The 19349-nt window shown below is 48.5% G+C and overlaps 3 protein-coding genes and 3 non-coding genes across 6 annotated transcripts; 2 read left to right on the top strand and 4 right to left on the bottom strand.

Annotated features, from left to right (window-relative positions):
- Nucleotides 1–219: 219 nt before the first annotated feature.
- On the bottom strand, nt 220–303 carry BDV14DRAFT_t153. Its single transcript has one exon. It is a non-coding gene; the product is annotated as a tRNA-Arg (tRNA).
- A 4076-nt stretch (nt 304–4379) lies between these two features.
- On the top strand, nt 4380–4493 carry BDV14DRAFT_t151. The gene has a single exon. It is a non-coding gene; the product is annotated as a tRNA-Arg (tRNA).
- Nucleotides 4494–6431: 1938 nt separating this feature from the next.
- Nucleotides 6432–7655, bottom strand: BDV14DRAFT_33185 (uncharacterized protein). The gene has a single exon (XM_073776560.1). It carries the CDS (start codon nt 7387–7389, stop codon nt 6736–6738), a length of 654 nt encoding a protein of 217 aa, XP_073621623.1. The 5' UTR covers nt 7390–7655; the 3' UTR covers nt 6432–6735.
- A 673-nt stretch (nt 7656–8328) lies between these two features.
- On the bottom strand, nt 8329–15116 carry cch1 (calcium channel protein CCH1). Its single transcript, XM_073776559.1, has 4 exons — nt 13358–15116; nt 10968–13304; nt 9487–10920; nt 8329–9439 (listed from the first exon to the last, which is right to left on the bottom strand). Exons 1-4 carry the CDS (start codon nt 15008–15010, stop codon nt 8519–8521), a joined length of 6345 nt encoding a protein of 2114 aa, XP_073621624.1. The 5' UTR covers nt 15011–15116; the 3' UTR covers nt 8329–8518.
- Nucleotides 15117–15852: 736 nt separating this feature from the next.
- BDV14DRAFT_t152 lies at nt 15853–15962 on the top strand. The gene has a single exon. It is a non-coding gene; the product is annotated as a tRNA-Ile (tRNA).
- Nucleotides 15963–17030: 1068 nt separating this feature from the next.
- On the bottom strand, nt 17031–18978 carry clrD (histone-lysine N-methyltransferase Clr4). Its single transcript, XM_073776561.1, has 3 exons — nt 18811–18978; nt 17652–18672; nt 17031–17549 (listed from the first exon to the last, which is right to left on the bottom strand). Exons 1-3 carry the CDS (start codon nt 18877–18879, stop codon nt 17098–17100), a joined length of 1542 nt encoding a protein of 513 aa, XP_073621625.1. The 5' UTR covers nt 18880–18978; the 3' UTR covers nt 17031–17097.
- Nucleotides 18979–19349: the final 371 nt, after the last annotated feature.

Raw genomic sequence — 19349 nt, forward strand, 5'->3', positions numbered from 1 at the left:
AAAATTATAATTTTTATATTTATACACAGGTCTCAGATTTGCAGGTTGCAGGAGTACGTCGCTCATATTTCGTTCTACATGTTGAGTTCCGAACCCCACAAGCTAGGGTATAGCAGTCAAACATTTGTTGGCTCGGATGATTCCGCTGGGTAGGGCATAACACGATAGGTGAATTGGGTGGTAAAAAGGGCAAAAGGGAAGGCAAAAAGAAAAAGATATCGACCGAGACGCGATTCGAACGCGCGATCACTGCCGGATTCCGTAAAGCCGGAAAGCAGCGCCTTACCACTAGGCCACCCGGCCGTCATTCTTAGCTTTTACCTTTTTATATGTACCTATGTAGCTCAAGACCTTTTTGAGCGCTATACCAGGAACCTTGAGTTACTCTGATGCTACAGCAGTATACACAGTGGTGATTGCCGCTACCACCGAGTGGCCTATTGGTAAGGCGCTACTTCTTAGGCTACACGGCTAAGACAGTATTTACTGGGCCATCCTTGACCGAGTACATATCTATATCTGGGCACCTCCCGTGACCCCTTATCCCTTCCCATCAACTTTGTGTCGTTGCTTGGTTCTGCTGGATACTTATGCTGGAAATTCTGAACACCATCACAACACCAGAAGAAACATTATGATATATACGACCTTAATCCAGCTTCTAGTTGGTCTTCAAGCCTGTAATGGCAGCAGGCCGCTGCAGGACGTGGAAAGTACTTCTCATTGTCTGCGCAGATCAGGCTCGTTGACTTCGTGTGTGAATTGGCGCCAAATGGCTACAATGGTGGTGTTGCTTGAAGAAAATCAAGTTGCTTGATAGCTAGACTGTTTTGCCTCTGCAGATTCTCATCTAATTGTAGTAGGTCAAGCATCTACATCATGATCAGCTACGAGGTCCCGGAGTCTACGAATGCAATGAGGTAGGGCTCCTGCAGAATATGGTTGTAAAATGTAGGACAGGGTCTGCGCTAACCAATATTTATTGTTTTTATCTGAGATATGCACCTCTTGAAATGAAAGGAACATGGTCCGAATTTCTGGGGCGCATATGAAGCGTGCAAGAACACTCTTCCCTCTATCATGTCTTTTCTCCTCCACTGGCCCTACCTTCACCACCGCCGCCACCGCCGCCGACAGGCCCTTTCCCCGGAGGAGACAACAACAACCAACAACATGGGTTTAAGCTGAGATGATGCTGAAACGAACAAGCCTTCAAGGCGATATCTGCCATGCAGAACTTTTACCGTGTGATATCTTTTCTGCGTATAGACCATCAAGGACCAAGACAGGGTTTCTATTGCTCTTGACGATGTTGCAGTAAGGCAATTTCCTGTTTCTATCGCGCTCTTCATCTAAAGCATGGACCATGGACGCTTGGATGCATGTTGCTGTGAGGCACGACCGAGGCCCTAGAAACTGAGAAAAGGAACCGTCATTAAATACCCCCATAAGTCTTTCGATAACAAGTCTCAGACCGTGGTCGAGAGAAACAGAGATTAAATCCAACACCACCCACCTCATTGCCAATCACATTTTTGAGCAGGATACTCTGGAGCCAGTCCTCCATGTGATGACATTCAAGGTCAAGGATGTTGTTAAGAAGCCTGAGACAGGAGCCAGCATTTTGATTGACCCAAGCTCCATGCTTGCTCATTGAATCATCGAGTGACTTATTCTGTTCAAAGAGATCACAACTACCCATAACCGTTGTCACGAGAGGTTCATGGGTTATTCGGCGACGTAGGCTAGAAGTCTTTGGCTTTTTAGTCTAGCGGTAACGCCAACAACTGTTTACTTATCCCATGTACTGACAGGATATCTACCAAAGCATGACTGAGCCTTCTGGCCTCATTGGCCCTCCATCCTTCCCTGATTCCCTCCTCTTCCAACTGCTCATCATCATCCTCCTCCTCCTCCTCCTCCTCCTCCTCCTTCTCCTTCTTCTCCTTCTCATTCCACATTGCTGCTCTTTTCTTCCTCTTCTCCCTCATTTTTTGTTGTGTAGGCGGCGCTTCTCGAGCAGATTCTCGAGGTCTTTCTTAGCGGCGGTGGTAGTGGTGATGGTCGCCACGATTGTGGCGGCAGCAGCGGCATCCTACACATATAGCTATTATTTTGGGAGCCTAGAGGACACATGACTCACTGCTATATCAATCGCGGGAATTTGCACGGCCTCGATGAGGACTGGAAAGTGGCATCTTGGAGGAAGTGTCACCAGGCAGAAAGCAAACTTGGATGGCAGCACCGTAGGTATTAGACACATTCATGCAGGAGACTGATTGTTTCTTCGGTAGAGACGATGGGTTGTTGGGTTATTTGAGCCTGTGTGTTGCTCCTGCCTTCATACCCACTATTACGCTCTTTACTTTATCTACAGAATGGACCATGGGTGATGCTGCCTGTAGCTAGTCAATAAGCCACTCTAATTTAAATAAGACAATACGAGCCAGCAAGGCTTAGATAATTCCCAAATCCCATGACTGACCCATGCCGTAGACGATTATCCCAAAACTCCACAGAGAATGACCGCGCCGAAGGGAACAAAGAGGCAAGATTGTCAGACCGCGGACAATGCAATCACGAAGACAATGTCAGCAAGACCCCCTGGGAGGAGAAGAGCGCAAGTAAGCAAGGTAGCTATCCTTACCAAAATTAAGCAAAGTATGGGGTTCGCTTGTCACAAGTTACATTGTACATGTGAGTCAGGCAACAACATTGATTGGTTTCAGTAGTGTATAGTTAATGGACGGGGGGGTCTCGGCCATGGCCAGGTTAGCTTCGCGTCACGCGCTTTACCATCGTCCATACAAAAGAGCAGGGCTGAATAGGGATCTTCTCTGCGGAAATTGCTCCAAGGAAGTAAATGACAGAAGGGAAATTGTCTTGACCATGCCTGGCCTCCAGCTCCCAATCCCAAAGAGATAGCCTCCAATGCCTTCAGCTTCTACAATACTATTTAGTGACCTAGGCGACCCTAATGACTCTATAGTGTTGGTTACGATGTCGTTGTCAACGCCCTACACCAGTATGCCAAGAGCGCTGTAGGCAGACCCATGCTAGTCACTATCAAGTGAACAGCTGGTGGTATAAATGTATCGCGATCGCAACGGGTTTGCTTGTTTGGAGGTCGTGTCTTGGCCGCCGGCAAAAATAACAAACAGAGGATATCCAACACTATAAGGAACACCCAAGATAGCCAACATTATTGTCTATTAATCTCAGAAGCAGAGATATTGTTTGCGGTTTGAAGGTGCGGTTGTCGTCATGAGATTTCAGAAAAGGGCTCACTGGTGCATTTCAAGAGCTATGGTGACATCCAACAGAAGTCCCTCAGTTCCAGAGCCAGAGGCATCTTTACACAGATGACAAGTGATACCCACCACATCAGCTTATTTGTATTTCTTAGAACTATTGGAATGCCGTCTCTGAGTATCCCAATGATGGTAGCATCAAGAAAGGATGGATGGAAGAAAAACAAACCCACAATGACTGAACAACCAAATAAGAAAGTAGCAGTTCCATCTTTCTGGTTCAGGAACTAGCATGTTTCCTGAAGGGATAAGATCTAGTGAAAGGAAGTGATAGAGTTGAAATCAAATTCCAGTCTGCTATTATTTCTATTATTCTCTCACAACACAATTCCCTCACCAATTCCCTTACCTGTGCATACAAACCACAAGAGACAAAGGCTCTTACTTAAAGCTGTCCATCACTCTATTATCCATCATTTCCTAGGTTTCTTTTACCATAGAATTTGATGCAGTGTCAAAGTCTGTTCTGTTAAATACCATCTTATCATTGAACTCAGGTTTCTGAATAAAGAACAATTTACCAAGAATTTGAAATTGACTCTGGTCTAAACTGTCAGATCAGGTCAGGGTCGTCCTGCTAAGCGTCGAAGCGGACCTTAGGTATTCTGATATCTAGCAAGAAGAAGAAGAGCAAAGTAGAAGATGCAATAGTAACTTGTTTCGTACTGGCGATCCGATTATGTTACTGTAAGCTGAAGATAAGGCACGAGAGGCAGAAAGTAAATACAGGTGGGTAATGAGCGTCCTTATATACCATCCCTCATCGTCCTCATCGTCCTCTCAGGGGACGGGGGCGCTCGGGACGGAACATCGTTCCTCCTGGCGTCGTCGTGTCACGCTGGCAAGGCGTCTGATTGATTGGCTGCCGTTTGTTCGTCCTTTCTAACATAAACCAACTTTAAGAAGTAATATTCACAAAGATCAAAAAGCCGTATATGAAAGACCCAAGTAGACTTCCCAAGTTAGCTATCAACATCATAACATCTAGTAAACTTTTCTGGTGAAGTTTCTAAGTATTCTGAGGAAAAATTTATCTACTAAAATTTACCAAAACCACAGAAATTCGCAGGCCGCGTAGCCTAATGGTAGGGCGTCACTCTCCTATTTAGGCATAGCGCCAAATTTTAGCGCCAGAGTCTCTGAAAAAAGTGAAGATTGTGGGTTCGATCCCCATCGTGGTCGTTTTTTGGTTTCCTTTCTTTGCTTCACCAGTCCAATTGCCTTAGGCTTAATACTATTGTTGATTGGCATTTTATCAAATGATATGAACATGGGATATCATTCTTTTCTCTTTTTGTAATTCCATTATCACGCACCAGCTGGTTGATGTTAAGACGGCGAGCCAATCAGTAGACTTGAATTGATCTATCTGGTACTCTATGTACGGAATTCAAAGCATGAAGGCATTCAAAGAGGATCGTAAACAAACACGCGGATGGATCCTCGCGGAGCGAGGCTAACCGAGATGAGTAGGCGGTCGGAACAGGCAGTATCTCCCGATCCTCATCCCGGGCACGATGCCCGGAATAAGGTCTTCACGTGACTCCTCGCGTATCAGTCAGTTCGATGTCGTCGAACTCGCGGTACTCCGTTGCTCGTCACGCTCGGGATCATGACTTGCAGGCAGTCGTGATAGATGTCAGAGTCTCAGGGGAAATGATACATCAATCTTTGCTGAATACTATGTATGGCGTCTCTTGAAGGCATTAGATTAAAGATATTGTCTATTTGACTCATGTCCCTTGTGCACATTGATCTCTAGCCATCACCACCTAGTGCTCAAACTACATTATTTGCCAATTGTTGATAGTATGAGGTCATGTTTACCAGGGCATGCTCTCTTGCGTAGCACAGGGGCATGAGGGATACAAACTGCAATCCTGACTTCTTTATCATCTGCTGGTAGCAACCAATCTTTGTAGAACTTAAGATCTATTGAGGAACAACCTGCGCAGGCCATGAACTTCATTCAGCAAGGCTTTGTAAGTGCAGCACAATAGACCATGGTCCGCTACCAGCTTGGTAGACTTAGGTATCTAGCTAAGTTATTTAGATAACTTCATGACTTACCATGAAGGACTAGAAACAAGCAACAGCTGGTTAGACCTCCATCAAGCCGGGCTAGGCTATCAAGTTCAAAGGACCAAGAAACACCCACGCGATTGTGTCATATCTACAATGTTAGATGATCATTATTAACCTTTTGAACAGGTTTTCTAGCTCTTACTAATTAAGAATCATTCATTCCATGGTCCAAACTGATCTTACGTCCAGTACAAGCAGCTGCCACTATTGCAGTGGTGGCAGTGTCCTACATGATTTAGGTAACTGTTAATTCAAGAAATCTAGAATCAGACAAGGTCTTATGGCTTACTTGGGGCGTTGATAAGGGCTCCCCGTCTTGGAGGAACTCTCACTAGAGATGACACGGTTTTGCTTAGATCATGAGATGGGTTGTTGTGATGTTTCAAAGCATGCATGTTGCTCTTACCTGGGCTTAATGATATGCTTTCCATTTATCTACAGCTCGGACCATGGACATAGGCACTATACCTACGTTGCAGCGAGACACGACTGCTCATCTGTTGCCTCCGCCTCAATTTCATTATCATTCTCTACGTATTATCTTTCATCTAGATCACAGGTCATAGACGTATATCGCAACAGTTTAGATCTTTCAAGCTCTTCTTTCAATCAACAATTTCATTTCTCATTCAGGACACGATACGCAAGTTGCAACAAGATTAACAAGGAATATGATGGACACACAGACTTCATGGAGAGGGGGAATGAGTCATGGTAAGACCCAGGTTTAGATAGGTACTTGGGCACAAAACTCTAAACTCCAATTACTACTGTCTTAACAGTGTAGGACCTGGAGTATTTTAGAAGATCCTGATAGACACTATAAAGAATATAACTCAAAGGATAACAACAACCCACTGGTTCATGTATCAAAGAAGTTCTTCAGATCAAAATCTCCTCGGGTATGATTTCTTCTGGAAGGATCAGAAAAGTAGACAGCCAGTGACCAGACAGTTAGAGTACTTGCATGTAGTAAGTAGTATCACTTCAGATAAATCAAGCTGAGCAATGGGTGTCTATTGTCTGAAAACGTATATAAGAATCAACTCAAATCAAATCGTGATAATCTCGCCTGTTTGCGAGCCTGCCGAATCGCTCCCGAGACCCCAAAGAGGGAAAAAAAAACAAAAACCCTAATATAATCTTGAGAAGAGATGAGAGAATATAAACGCCATAACCCCATATCACGTCACCGAAACCGAGCCCTAGAGAACCAGATAACCCCTAAGGGTACCAGGTAAGAAGATAACAAAACTCTGAAATAAGGCACCGAACCGTAAAGCGAAGGCATACTGGGCGGTAATCTTGAAGAGGCGATTTAGAGAGCTCTCGTGTAACTCTATCCCCTCCCCTCCATAACTTCGAAGATCCCACCCATGACAAACTTCGGCTGCGCGGGGCCGGACCGCGACCCATCGCCTAGTCCCAAAGCCTCGTCCCGAGCCCGCACCCGCTCGTCGAATTTATGATTATGCAACGGGTGCTGGATATCAATGCGACTTTCTATCCCACCAGGATCTAAATCCACCGGACGAGGCTCGAGGAGATCCAATCCTTTTCTCTCGACTGCATTGACGGTGGCCCGTAAGCGCTCTTGTCGCAAGAGCGTATCGACGGTAGAGGGGCTGCGCCGAAGAATTATACCCGTACCTGCTTCCCTTCCTGTGCTAGGTGCTGAGGTATGACCATGATTCTGGCAATGGCTGGAACTGTAGGCAGGGCTAGAGAGGGGCTGAAGTTTGTCGGATATTGGGCGGATGTGCTGGAAGAGCGTTGGTGATAAGGATGGCGAAGTTGGTGACGAGGGGAGCGTTGGGCTGGAGCTTGTGATCGTGGATGTGGAGCTTAGCGGGCTGGTGGGGGAATAGTAGTCGGATGTGTTGTAGGCGTAGGGATGATCGTCTTTGTCGCTGATGACGTTTTCGTCGGAGCGGGGTTGAAATGAAGTGTAGAGGAGCGAAAGGCTCGGTGTAGAAGGCTGGTTTGGGCGCATTTTGAAGAGCAAAGGCAGGTCTTTGTCTGCGTGGGTGAAAAGGTGGGTGGCGGTTTGCGAATACAGAGTAGATAAATCACACTATATGTTGACGGCGAAAGTCGCCGCTATTAGGACTAGTGCGATAGATAGCTGGTGCCCCGCCTGGATTATGTATGTAAAAGAAGTGAGGTGACCTGACAGTAGGTAAGAGAAAGTGGGAAGATCGAAGATAGCGTTGGTGGCCAGGCGGCGAAGATCTTCAGTGTCATGCAGGAGAAGTAAGATGACGGGGCGAAAGTCGGAGTATAAGGCGACGACTGGTGGTTAGACACGGGTTGCTTGAAACAAGGAACCGTGTCGTGTCAGATTGTCAAGGATCACCGTTCCCCGACGCCTCGGAGAGGGGGCCAGCGTAGCAGATGGCAGATGCAGAAATTCTGTCTGTCGGTAATTTGACAGCAGGAGGAGCTCCGGGTATTTAAGATCGCCCTGTTCAGGACAGGGTTTGAAGGGCACGGATTAGGTATCCATGACAGCAAGGCACGCCCGGTCTAGTAGCAGGTAGTTCGGCGCCAGGGCGAAGGAGAGAGTAACGGAAGGGGAGCCCATGGGAACGACCAACGAGATGATAGTCTGAAGAATGTGGAGAGGCGAGAGTTATGAAAACAGCGATAAGTTGCAGAGATGCTGAAGGTTGAGGAGGGATGTTGGTGAGGTTGAAGAGTTGAAGAGCGACGAAGACGGCGGGGACAAGGCCACTGCCGCATTCGGCAACTCTTTACAGCCCAGTCACCACACACAATCACCACTGCAAGGGATGTCAATAGTGGAACACATTTGTACTCAATTGTTTAGATAAGTACTCCAGCACGCCATTGCTATGCATCCAGGCTGTTAGATCTCTGGTCCAAAAACAGAAAAAGAAAAAGCATAACGAGCATCAACATCAAAACATAAACAAAAAACAAACTAAGTCTTCAATCCTGCAGATGGGCTGCATAATCCCAAGCTGCATAGTCTAGTTTACAACATAGGAAAAGTCGTATGTATAAAGACACTGTAGTATATGGCATCACTCTCGACAATTCGTCGAGATCGTGGTCTCATCGCTCGTTTCATCTCACTTCAATATGACCCCAGCACCGCCTCACGTCTCGTCCCTTGATCGCCGTTTCGTCGTGAAACTGCGTCGGATACTCTCACCCCAGGCAGAGTCACCTAGCGACTGCATCACATCATTGACGGTCATTGAGCTGTTGTGCCGCGAGTGTTCGGATGTTGCTGATTGTTCCCCGGATCGGTCAGGCGGGGGATCGTAGGAGCTGACTGTGTGCGCTCGTTCCCGTTGGGGAGACAGGGATATACTAATGTTCGACCATTCCGACGGGGAGCTTGCTTCAGAGTTTAGTCGGCCTGCCACATTTGTGTTGATGCGAGGGAGCCCCGAGGGGCCGGCTTCTCCTGCCCGGCCCGTCGATGTGGGGGAGAGCATTGACGCTTCCGCTCCGGCTTCATGTACTGGTGTCCGGACGACGTCCTGAGACGGTCGATCTCCCTGGGGCTCATCGTCCACGTAAATCTCGGGGACGTTGAACTGGGGCACGAAAGTCATGCGGGCAGATCGCTTGTGGTCAATTCTTCTCCTAAATTCTCGAGCGGCAGTGAGGGTTTTGAAGAACCCAATCACTGTGTTCCGGCGGACCGCCTCTTCCACTCGCTGCAGTTTCGCGCGGCGCCGTAGGAATTCCTCTAACCTCAAACTCTTGCTGTCGGTGATCACGTTGTAGTGAGCGAGGATCATCAAAAGAGAGTGGAAGGATATGCCGTGCACTGGGTCCGCAGACACCAGCACTTCTTCGTAGAGCTCGTTCAGCCTCTCTCGTCGTTGTCTGACAGTGTTAACAGGGATTTTGCGGACGATCTTGGCCAGTTTGTCGAGATCAACCCCCTCAAAGACTCTTCGGTGGGCTATAAGCGAGTCGCGCTTGTCGACTCGACATTCATCCAGGATACGCGGAACCATAAAGTCATTCTGGTAGATGCGCACTTCAAACTTGCCAGTAAGTTCCTGTAACTTGTTAGCATGAATTTCAATGAGCAAGTATCCATACATACCCCTAGTAACCGTGGGAACTGGTCCTTGGTGATATAGCCCGTGCCCTCGGGGTCAAATTCAGCCCAAGCCTGCTTGAAGCGGCGAAGTTCCTCGCGGCTAATCACATAGAGGCCACTGCTTCGTTGATAGACATAGGAGAAACTCTCGAAGATCAGCGAAACAAACAGAGACACAAAGATGTACATGCTGATGATGTTCCAGGCTATGAATAGTGCTCGAGCCCAACCCGGGCTTCCGCAGTCATTGCCAAAAAACCCATCATCGATGGCGCTACAGTACGGCGGCACCATCATCGCAAAGTCTTCCATAAGCTCATTCCAGCCCTCGCCACAACTCAAACGGAAAAGCAGGATCAGAGCTCTTGGGATGTCTCTGAAGTTGATGTTCCCGTTCTCGTTGGCTCCGAACTTTGTAAGACCGAAAGCTTGATTCATTGCGATTGCAAAGACGAGGAACAGGACAAACCAAGTCGCTAGCAGGTTCCCAATGGAAGTCAGACTAGCAGCGGCCGTCTTGAACAGTTGATCAAGTTGGTTATTGCGCGGAATGAGGAGCAGTGTAATGGCGACAAGGAAAAGCTTGTTCAGCACCACGATTGTCTGCTGAGTGGGCCTAATAAAGTTCAAGATCGATGTGATCAGTGTAGCTGGAACGACCAACATGGCGTAAAGATCCCAAGAGCTTCTACTGAAGCGGTGCCACCCCAACCCTGCCATTCGGAGGAGAACATTCGCTAAATAGACAAAGTTGAACGCAAAGAACAACGCGTCTCGAGTCTTGTCCCAAGCTGCTTGCTCGGGATAGAATTCAATGATCAGCAACAACAGGTGAAGGCAAAGAATAGACGTGACGCATTTTGCCCAGCGTCCGTGCTTCTTGTACGCGGTCCGATAAGCCCATTGTTTCCAGCTCGTGGTCTTGTCGCTTGATCTCCGCTTGGAAGGTGACACTTGTCGGAGCAGTTTCCGCAATTCGAGCCAGGATCGCTGCTCAGCTGTCAAGAAGGCGACTCCAGTTTGTTCAGTGTAGTTGCGCATGAACACAGATACAAACAGTGTCAGGACGAAGACGGCACCGAGCAAGTTGAACACGATGAAGAAGAGCCCGTTTTCCGGCGCGATGTAGGTCTCTGGCTGTTGGCCGGTTCCTGTTATGCTCATCGCCTGGGACTGGACGTCCGTCCAACCTTCTTGAGACACAATTTGGAAGAGGATGAAGAGGGAGTCTCCAAAATTGTCAAAATCATAGAACGGGTTCGACGCCACTCGGGGTGCCAGGACGTCCCAGTTAGCTGGTGAGCTCATGAACTCCCCGATGCACGCGCTCAAGCTTCCTTCAATTCCATCATCATTGCACGAGACCATCTGTCCGTTGAACAGGTTGACGCCATAGATAGCAAAGGGTATCAGGAAACTCATAGAGACCAACGCGGCCTAGAGAAGATCAGTACAAATCTTTCACTGGAAGGTTGCAAACATACAGCAATGACTTTCCATCCTCCGACAATAATGACGGAATGGAATGTATTTTTTGCACTGTCACTGAAGTTGAGTAATCGAAGTGCCCTTAGAGCCTTAAACGCTCCAATAGCCCTAGAGGCTCCACGCTCTGAAGTCAGGGCGCTCAGCACATTAACCCACAGAGTAATCAAGACAATCCCGTCAATGAATCCCCATGACGAACGGAAGTATGCATTCGGTGTCCAAAAGAAGCCGTCTGCTATAACCTTGATGATGGCTTCAACAGAGAACAAGATTGCAAAGCCCAGATCGGTATAAGTAAACCAGTCCCTGTCAGTTTGGAAGTTCGTGCTCTGGTAGATAGGGGTAGTAATGCAAGCGAGGATAACCATCGCTACGATAGCAGCGTAGACAAAGGCAGAGAAAGTATACCAAAGGGGTTTATATGGGTCGACACCTTCCACGCGCTGGATTCCACGTCCTGGCCCGACAATACGTTGACAGAATCTTCGAACCGGATCATCTGGCTTGAATAAGTATAAGGACGTATTGTACTTGGGATGGCGTATGAGGTATTCTCGCTGCTCTCGCTTTCTCTGTTGTTCTGCCGTGACCACTTCTCGAGCCATCTCTTGTGGGCCCAATTCCTCGTAAGCTCGTGAAATTTTCAGCTTGGAGTAGAAGGGGTTGGGTTCACGCCGCATGACAGACGAAGTGACCGTCGTCCAAGCACGAGAGAAGGCACCAGGCTGGACGAGGCCATCTCCAGTAGTTGCACTTCTGTCAAGTCCAGGTTCTTCACGTGGTTGGACCTCCGGCATCTCCTCGTCAAGGAATTCCCGCACAACGGCATCTTTCAAAAGCATATCCAGCGCAGCCGGGCCATGGTCCAATGGATCTTTGTAGCGGGATGAGCCACGGCCAATCTTGAGAATTTTCGAAAGAGAAAGGTTGCCTTGTGATGCGCCATTGACTTGCTTCTGCTCCAGAAATGCTCGCACTTGGTGAAGCCGCTTTTCATCCTCTGATACGTCGAAACTTTCCTGGATGACAGCAATGAACATATTCAAAATAATGAAGTTGGCCACAATAAACCACAAGATCACAAAGGTTGCCGATATCCAGGAGGTGTTGAAATATTCCGTGTACGAAGTAACAGTGTAGAGTGTACCAGTCCAGTTCTCACTGGATAGAACTTGGTACATTCCAATGAACGAATTGTAGATATCGGAAAAGTTAATCTCGATTAGCTCGCCGTCATCGTCTTCGTGGGGGATTTGACTGCGGAAAAGCTGCGTTGCGAATATAGACGCCAGGAATGTGATCAAGAACACGAAAAGGATCAAGTTCATGAGACCAACAGCGTTGCGGAAGACGAGGGTTATCAAGTTCCTGGTCACGGAAAATGCTAGAACAACGCGATAAACTCGGAGAATCTGAAAGAGTGTGAGGACAGAATAAGCACGTCCCGAGTTTTTGATGGCCGGTATCTGGATGATGCAGGTGATGATCACAAGGCCCAGATCAAACCAATTGCGGCGGCTCCGGTGAAATTTGCGCCAATCGCTTATAAAGCGAAGTATTATTTCCCCAAGAAACACGATTGTAACAATCGTCTCGCAGGTATCTATGAGTTGCACTCGGTCCTCGCTCATGGTGGAACTCCTCAGGGCCTGGACGATAAGGTCAACCACAATGACAGCAATCCAAACCCAGTCCGTTGAGTCATAAAGGCGCTTCAATGTACTGGGTTTGCGCGAAGACTCGTCCGCTTCGTCAGTTGCCTCTATCTTCTGAGTTGCGAAAGCGCTCCGCTTGCTTTCCTCTCGAATAACCTGGAAGGAATGAGTAATAACAGCAACCAACAAGTTAACCATCCATAAACTCAATATCACAAAGCCGCAAGCGAAGAAGAGTGCGGCTATGAGGTAGTCGCTGTCGGTGGTGTAGTACAACAGGTCCGTAAAGGTATTGGAGCTCATGATGATAAAGACAAGCTCGAGCGAGTGCACAATGTCATCAAAGCTCTGTGTCCCATTATACGGGTTTTCTTGTTCGAGACATATGGATCCCATGGGGCAGATAAACCCCTTCGGCTTGGTCAGTAACTGCTCGACATTTTCTTTGTTTATCCAAGACCTCTCGTGGCCCGTTGCGTCAAGCCAGCCGCCGCAGAACTGTTCAGTTTGGGTGAAGTTCTCCTGGCCGTACTCCGTACCAAGCCAGGTACATGTTCTGCCGAAGCTTGATTTGAAGCTCTGAATACCCACGATGGCGAACAACAGCCAGAAGAAGCCGACCAAGAAAGCAACATGGACTAACAAAGGCGCAGCCTTTTTCAAACTTCGTAGAATAACCTACGTTCAAGTCAATAACGAGATGCATAGGACAAACTATTCTTCGAACTTACCGAGGTTCCACTGGTCAAAGCCAAAAGACGTAAGATTCGGAGACAGCTAAGCATGCGAAAGACATAAAGCTGCTGTGTGTTCTCAACGCCTCCTATGGAAAGAACGAAACTGACCCAATACGAAACAACAGCCACAAAGTCCAGTCGGTTGAAGGAGTGACGGAGAAAAGCACGATGCGCAAGCCGAACACGGCGCTTTTGTTTCGGGTCGTCAGCTAGCTGCCGCTCCATCTGGTTCTCCAATTGATTCAAGCCGCCTGTGAATGTTCGCAGAATCGACGCTTGGTGAAGCTCTGGCTGAGCCGATGATTTTCTCGTTGAAAACTGCCGCTGTGGCGTGATGAGGTTCCCTCCTTTCTCCACCAGCGCTGTCACGAGTCCTTTTGACCGATCTATTGTACTATATTCAACAGGGTTGAAGAAAAAACCGGAGACTAAGATTTTCGCTGTGAGCTCGACAGTATAGATAAGGAAAATCACGAGGTAAGGGTAGTCCATATCGCTTCCACCCCAGTGTGTCGGGCGTGGAGACGACCACTCCGAGTGTGATGATTCGATGGTTAGTAGGATAGTTTGGATGACAATGATAATCAAGATGAAAGGTTCCGTAAACCCATGGACAAGAATATCGCACAGCCATGTTCTAACCGCATTGTCGGGGCCAAGAAATCCAAGCGCTTTCCCACTCAAGGGATTGCTGAGCTCCTTCCAGGCTTTGCTGTTCGTCAACTTCTCCCTGGAGTTTTGTTCGCTCAAAGAAGCGGTTGATGGCGCATCGTGAGCATAGTCGGGAAGTGAGGGGAGTGACGGCGGAGCCTCCATGCGAGAGCTTTTGTGCGATTCCCTCGAGAGGGAATGCTCCACCACCTCCGGCTCGTTACTCAAGTTGACGACACGCTGAGAGACGGACTTCATCATAGAACTTGCGCGGAGCAGCGCAGAACCAGACATTCCTGATGGGGATAGCGAACGGCTCCCCTCTCCCGAGACGCTCTCGCCGCGACGCCTCCCGCCATATCCGCTTTCCATATTGTGCAAGTCATCCCCCAACCGCGAGCCCATGTGGCTGTCATCGAAACGAACGGACGCCGGGTTCGATCGGTCTCGCGATTCGCTTGCGCTGGGGGCAATGGACGCACCGCTAATGGGTTGCACATGTCGGATACTCGTCAAAGGGGTGGTATCGGGGTAAGTTTCGGACGGAGAAAGGTAGTGCTCGGCTTCATGCGGGTCAACAGTATCGAGGCGGACAAGGTCCATGTCGGATTCTGAATCAACTCGCGCGTGGTGTGCTGATTGCGCCGCGCTCGGTGGTGACGATTGGAATCCAGGGTCATATCCAGGATCGAAACCAAGGCCGACTGACGACATTGCTGCCGCGAATGCCCCTGCATCTTCAACGGCGTATTGGTTTGCGCTGTCATTAGGACGCGAATGGGCGGTACGGCCTCCATGATCAACAGGCGAATCCTCCGATAATCGTTCATATGTTCGCCCTCGCTCGGTCAAGGAGCGGCCGGAAAATAGCCGGCTTCCCGTCCTGCCTGGGTGTCGACCTCGTTCGTGCGGGCCGGAAAGATCTTGTAAGGGAATAGAGTGGTTGGCGATATCATTTTCGTCGTGGGAGCCGCGATCATGGCTATTCGACGCCATGGTGGGCAAACTCGATTGGCTAGCCGAACGCAGACATCGCAAGCTCCGGCGATGAGCGGATTAACGGAGGCTTGAGGAGGGGGTTCGACGTGTTGGACACAGTCGAAGAGAACGGGCGAGCACGTCGTCGCAGTTGGACGCCTGGGACGCTAAGGAACGGAAGAGCGGCGGACAGACACGTAGGAGATAGCGATCGGATTGGGGTATCGGAATATGCGACGAAAAGCAGCGGAGAAAAGAAAGCAGAGACAATGCGCAGCAGAGGTGTCTTCTCCGGACTTCAGCGATCGACGAGTTTTGAGCCACAACGGGGGCTTACTGGCGGGATTTGCTTCTGTATGGTCGATTGCTCTCTCTAACGGCGGGAGCCCGCGCCGAGACCAATTGTGTTGCCTACGTACCTATTTTTAGGGCGGTGGATTGCTCTGTGCAGTGTGGGCTCTGGGATAGCTTCAAAGTACTAATTACCAATATCATTTCTGAAGAGCGCAGTCCAAAATTGAATGTCTTGAACTTTGTCCAGGCCTAATAGCAAGCTCCGGCAATGACCTGGTTGTACGGAGTAGCTATGTCTAAACAATTAATCACGTGGGCTATAGTTCAACCACAGAATACATCTACTGCGGCCTCGGACAACTTACGACCGATCAATTGGAATAAAATTCACAGAACTGCCATTGATTATTCTGTCTCTTATTTACTTGACCATAGGCAAGGCGCGGATTCCGAGCAACAGTCAAGCGTTGTGGCTGTTGGAATCCCGTCGCGAACTGGGATGAGCTAGCTCTATAGATGTTATTGTAGATATGTGATGCCTAATAAAAATCGTCGCTGTCAATTAAGGTTCCTTAGCTCAGTTGGTTAGAGCGCTGTGCTAATATCCTGCGGTTGTCTGTTTAAAGCAACCTACAAGTTTACGCAGATGTCGCGAGTTCGATCCTCGTAGGGACCATTTGTTTTTTTCTCTCTTTTTGCTCCTCTTTCGCAGCGGGTTTCCAACGAAAAGACCCTCCATGGACTTGATGTTTTCATTCCAGCAGTTGATAGCATAGTCTCAGCCTTATGTCAGTTTATCATAATAGTTCTGGGTCACTGGTCTGTTACCTTGCCTATATATCGTCCCTCGCCATATTCATCAAGTGTCTTTAACCAAGACGCACCCGGCGACTTCTGCAACTAGGCCACCAGACATTTCTCACAAGTCTTTGATGGCTCAGAATCCTTTTGCTGACGCTTGCGCCACACCGCCGCACTGGGCGGTAACATCTCATTGCCACCATTAATGAAGTTCAGGACATAGTTCACTCCTAAAGAGCCTACGACTACGGGTATATAATCTATGTATTCTCAAAATATGCATATTCTCGAGATATTCAACCCGTATTTCAAGGAATCAGCACCACCGCATAGGAAGCAGAATCATGTAAAGTACATGGAAATGAGCAGCTAATGCACCCCTATACTAGTCATTATGGACCAGGGAGTAAAGCACAGAAGAAGGAGAAGAAGCGCGCATAAGAAATACGATAAAAAGAAAAGAAAACAACTAGACGGGTAGGCAAGTACAGGCCATCGGCATTGGCATTATTTTGCACCAATGACCTGATCTTGTAACCAAGCAACACCATCCCTGCATCTGCGTCTCCTGACGAGAAGCGTTGAGTATGAGTAACATAAGGGAGAAAAAGAAAGGACAAAATGGTGAGAGGGTATCGTTTTGAATAACAAGAACAACAACAATAACAACTCCGCGCAATGAAATAGATGCAACGCCGCGGAAGCCACCCAGCAGTAAATCCAGGCCAAGCCGAACCAAACCAAACTAAGCTAGATCAAGCGCCTGCGATGCGATGCAATGCAATGCAAGACCCGATATGCAGAATGCCGAATGTCGAATGCAAAAAGCCGTCCATGGGAAAGAGGAAAGAAACGCTAGACTCCGAACCAAAATGATAGCCGCGAGACAAGCGAGATGTAAAAGGAAAACGGAAGAAGAAGAAGAAGAAGAAGAAGAAGAAGAAGACACCCAGCCAAGCAAGCAAGAAGCCCACGAAGGTGATAAATCGTCAGGTAGGGGCATATTTTACCTACCGCGTCTTCTTCCTCTCATTAGCCCAAAGCTGACCCCGACAATTCGCCTCCCCGCAGAGACAAGGCACCGCATCAGGATCCAACTTCTCCACGCGCTCCATGTGCGGATTATAATCGAATGTCAGCTCCTCACCTGGCTCGATCTCCCTCAGCGCAAAGAAAGCAAGGTCGTAGAGGTACTCATCGCCGTGAGTCCGGGATACCGCAAACATGCGGCAGTTGGGGTTGCAAGAGTGATTGATGAAGCGGGTTGCAGCGCCGTAGTTGGCGCCGTCGACGACGTAGATTTCTTCGTCGTCGACGAGGAAGTCGAGGTTGAAGAGGTAAGAGGGGCTGCCTCGGGCTGAGGAGATTTTCTCGCGTTGGAGCGCTTTCGAGAGCGTTATTACTTCGCCTAGATAGAGGTCTATGAATTGGCCGGAGCGGATGGGGTCGGGGGAGCGGAGGCCTGGTGGACATGGTTAGTCTTTGTTTTGTTTCTCTTTTTGTTATGAGGGGACAATGCAGGGTCTCGGGGGGTTGCAGAGGGTTGCAGATGGTAAATACATACCGAAGCCGCGAGGGCCTGTGTGGAATATATCTAACCGGATGGAACGACCATGTGTAATCACGCGGTTCCAGCAGCGCTCTGTACATCCACATAGCTCATTACATTCATAAATCATAGACGTCCTGTTCATAAACTCCGGTGAGAGGACCATGAGCCGGGGGTCATCAGGTGCTCGTCGATACGGCACAATTCTCTCATTGGAGTTTTCCTCTTGCGTAAGACAAGCGCAGCGGCCCGGGTCACAGATGACCTTGCAGTTGCAGCCTGCAGTGAATTCCTTCTGGATAGGGCTCACTGGGTCCCGCTGCTTATACTCGTTGATAAACTGGAAGCTTGACGTAATGTCCGCGAGACGCTGCTCGTCCTTCTTGGCTACCGTAACGGGAGGTCCAGAGATTGAAGCAAGCTTGGCCTTGAGGCTTTTCGTCAAGACGTCTAGGACGGGCTGTCTGTCACTTTGTGTTAGGAAGGGCCCTGGCTTTCCGACGCTAAAGGGCACTACGGCGCGGTTCGTCTTTCGTGCTGCTGGGTAGGCACCTTTCGTCGCTCGCCTTTCGTGTGCGTCTGTAGGGTAATATATCTCTGAGAGGCCCGTCAAGTCGGCACTTGTGATTAGCTCCGCGGAATCGATTTCTTTCTTGAGCTGTGCGGACGGAGACGGTACGACCACTTTGATATCCGGGGTCTCAGGCGCCGGGCCAGGGATGTACGGGTAGGAAAAGGCTGTTGGAGTCGGGCCTGACGCTAACTCTGGCACTGGCCTTGATCCTAACCCTGACCCTGGGCCAGGCTGGGTTCTTCTCTGAGGGACCTTCTTGAATGACCGGAAGAGGTCATCGTAATGATCATCATGCCCATTGCCAGTGCCGTTCGTTGGCTGCCCGGGCACTGCAGATGCAGATTTAAAGGACGACACTGACGTTGACTCGGAGTCTACATCTGACTTCCTTTTGAGAGGAACACTCGAGTTGGTAGATGAGAGTGTTCGGTGAGCAAGGCTCAGGAACAGCGGATTTTCAATCTGTGGGAGGTCAGTACTAACTCGAAGTTCCAACAATGTTACTTTTGTTTTCTTTTTTCTGAAGGGTGTCGTATAGGTGCAGACGGGAGTTGATGGAACCAAAACACAAGCAACGGCTAGGGCATTATGATGACTTACTCGAGGTTGGTCCTCGGAATCACTGTCTGACTCTTGAGTGAGATCGACGAACATATTATGGCCGTTCATGAGTTGCCGTTTGGAAATTTGGGTTAGGGCGTCAAGATACACGTGAAAGGAATGGGCTAATTGGAACCTGGGGAAGCATGGAGATAGCCTGAGTGGGAGGGACAAGAGCTGGTGTTTTCTGCCAGGAGCTCTTGTGTTAGGAAAGTACGCTAGACTGCATTAGGGAGGTGGAATTTCTCTATTTAATGTTAGTAATCAATTATTGTTTTCTCTAGTTATTTACACAACTGGATATTTGACAAAATTAATTCACCTAGATTCTAATTTAGTCTCATTAAATCATGCTCACATGAGTGTAATAGAAAATGGATATAAAAAAAAGCAAATTCCAGTAATATAGAATGGACAGATAGGTGGTGGGGATCCTGTTAGGGGTTGATATGTTTGTACTAAACTATACCATGCCTATATACACGAAGGGTCTGTTGAAGAAGAAGAGGTACAGGCGCTGTGTGCGGAATAAGAAATGG

This window comes from Aspergillus stella-maris (assembly GCF_047715825.1).
Source record: "Aspergillus stella-maris strain CBS 113639 unplaced genomic scaffold BDV14scaffold_154, whole genome shotgun sequence".
In the NCBI taxonomy this organism is placed as follows: domain Eukaryota; kingdom Fungi; phylum Ascomycota; class Eurotiomycetes; order Eurotiales; family Aspergillaceae; genus Aspergillus; species Aspergillus stella-maris.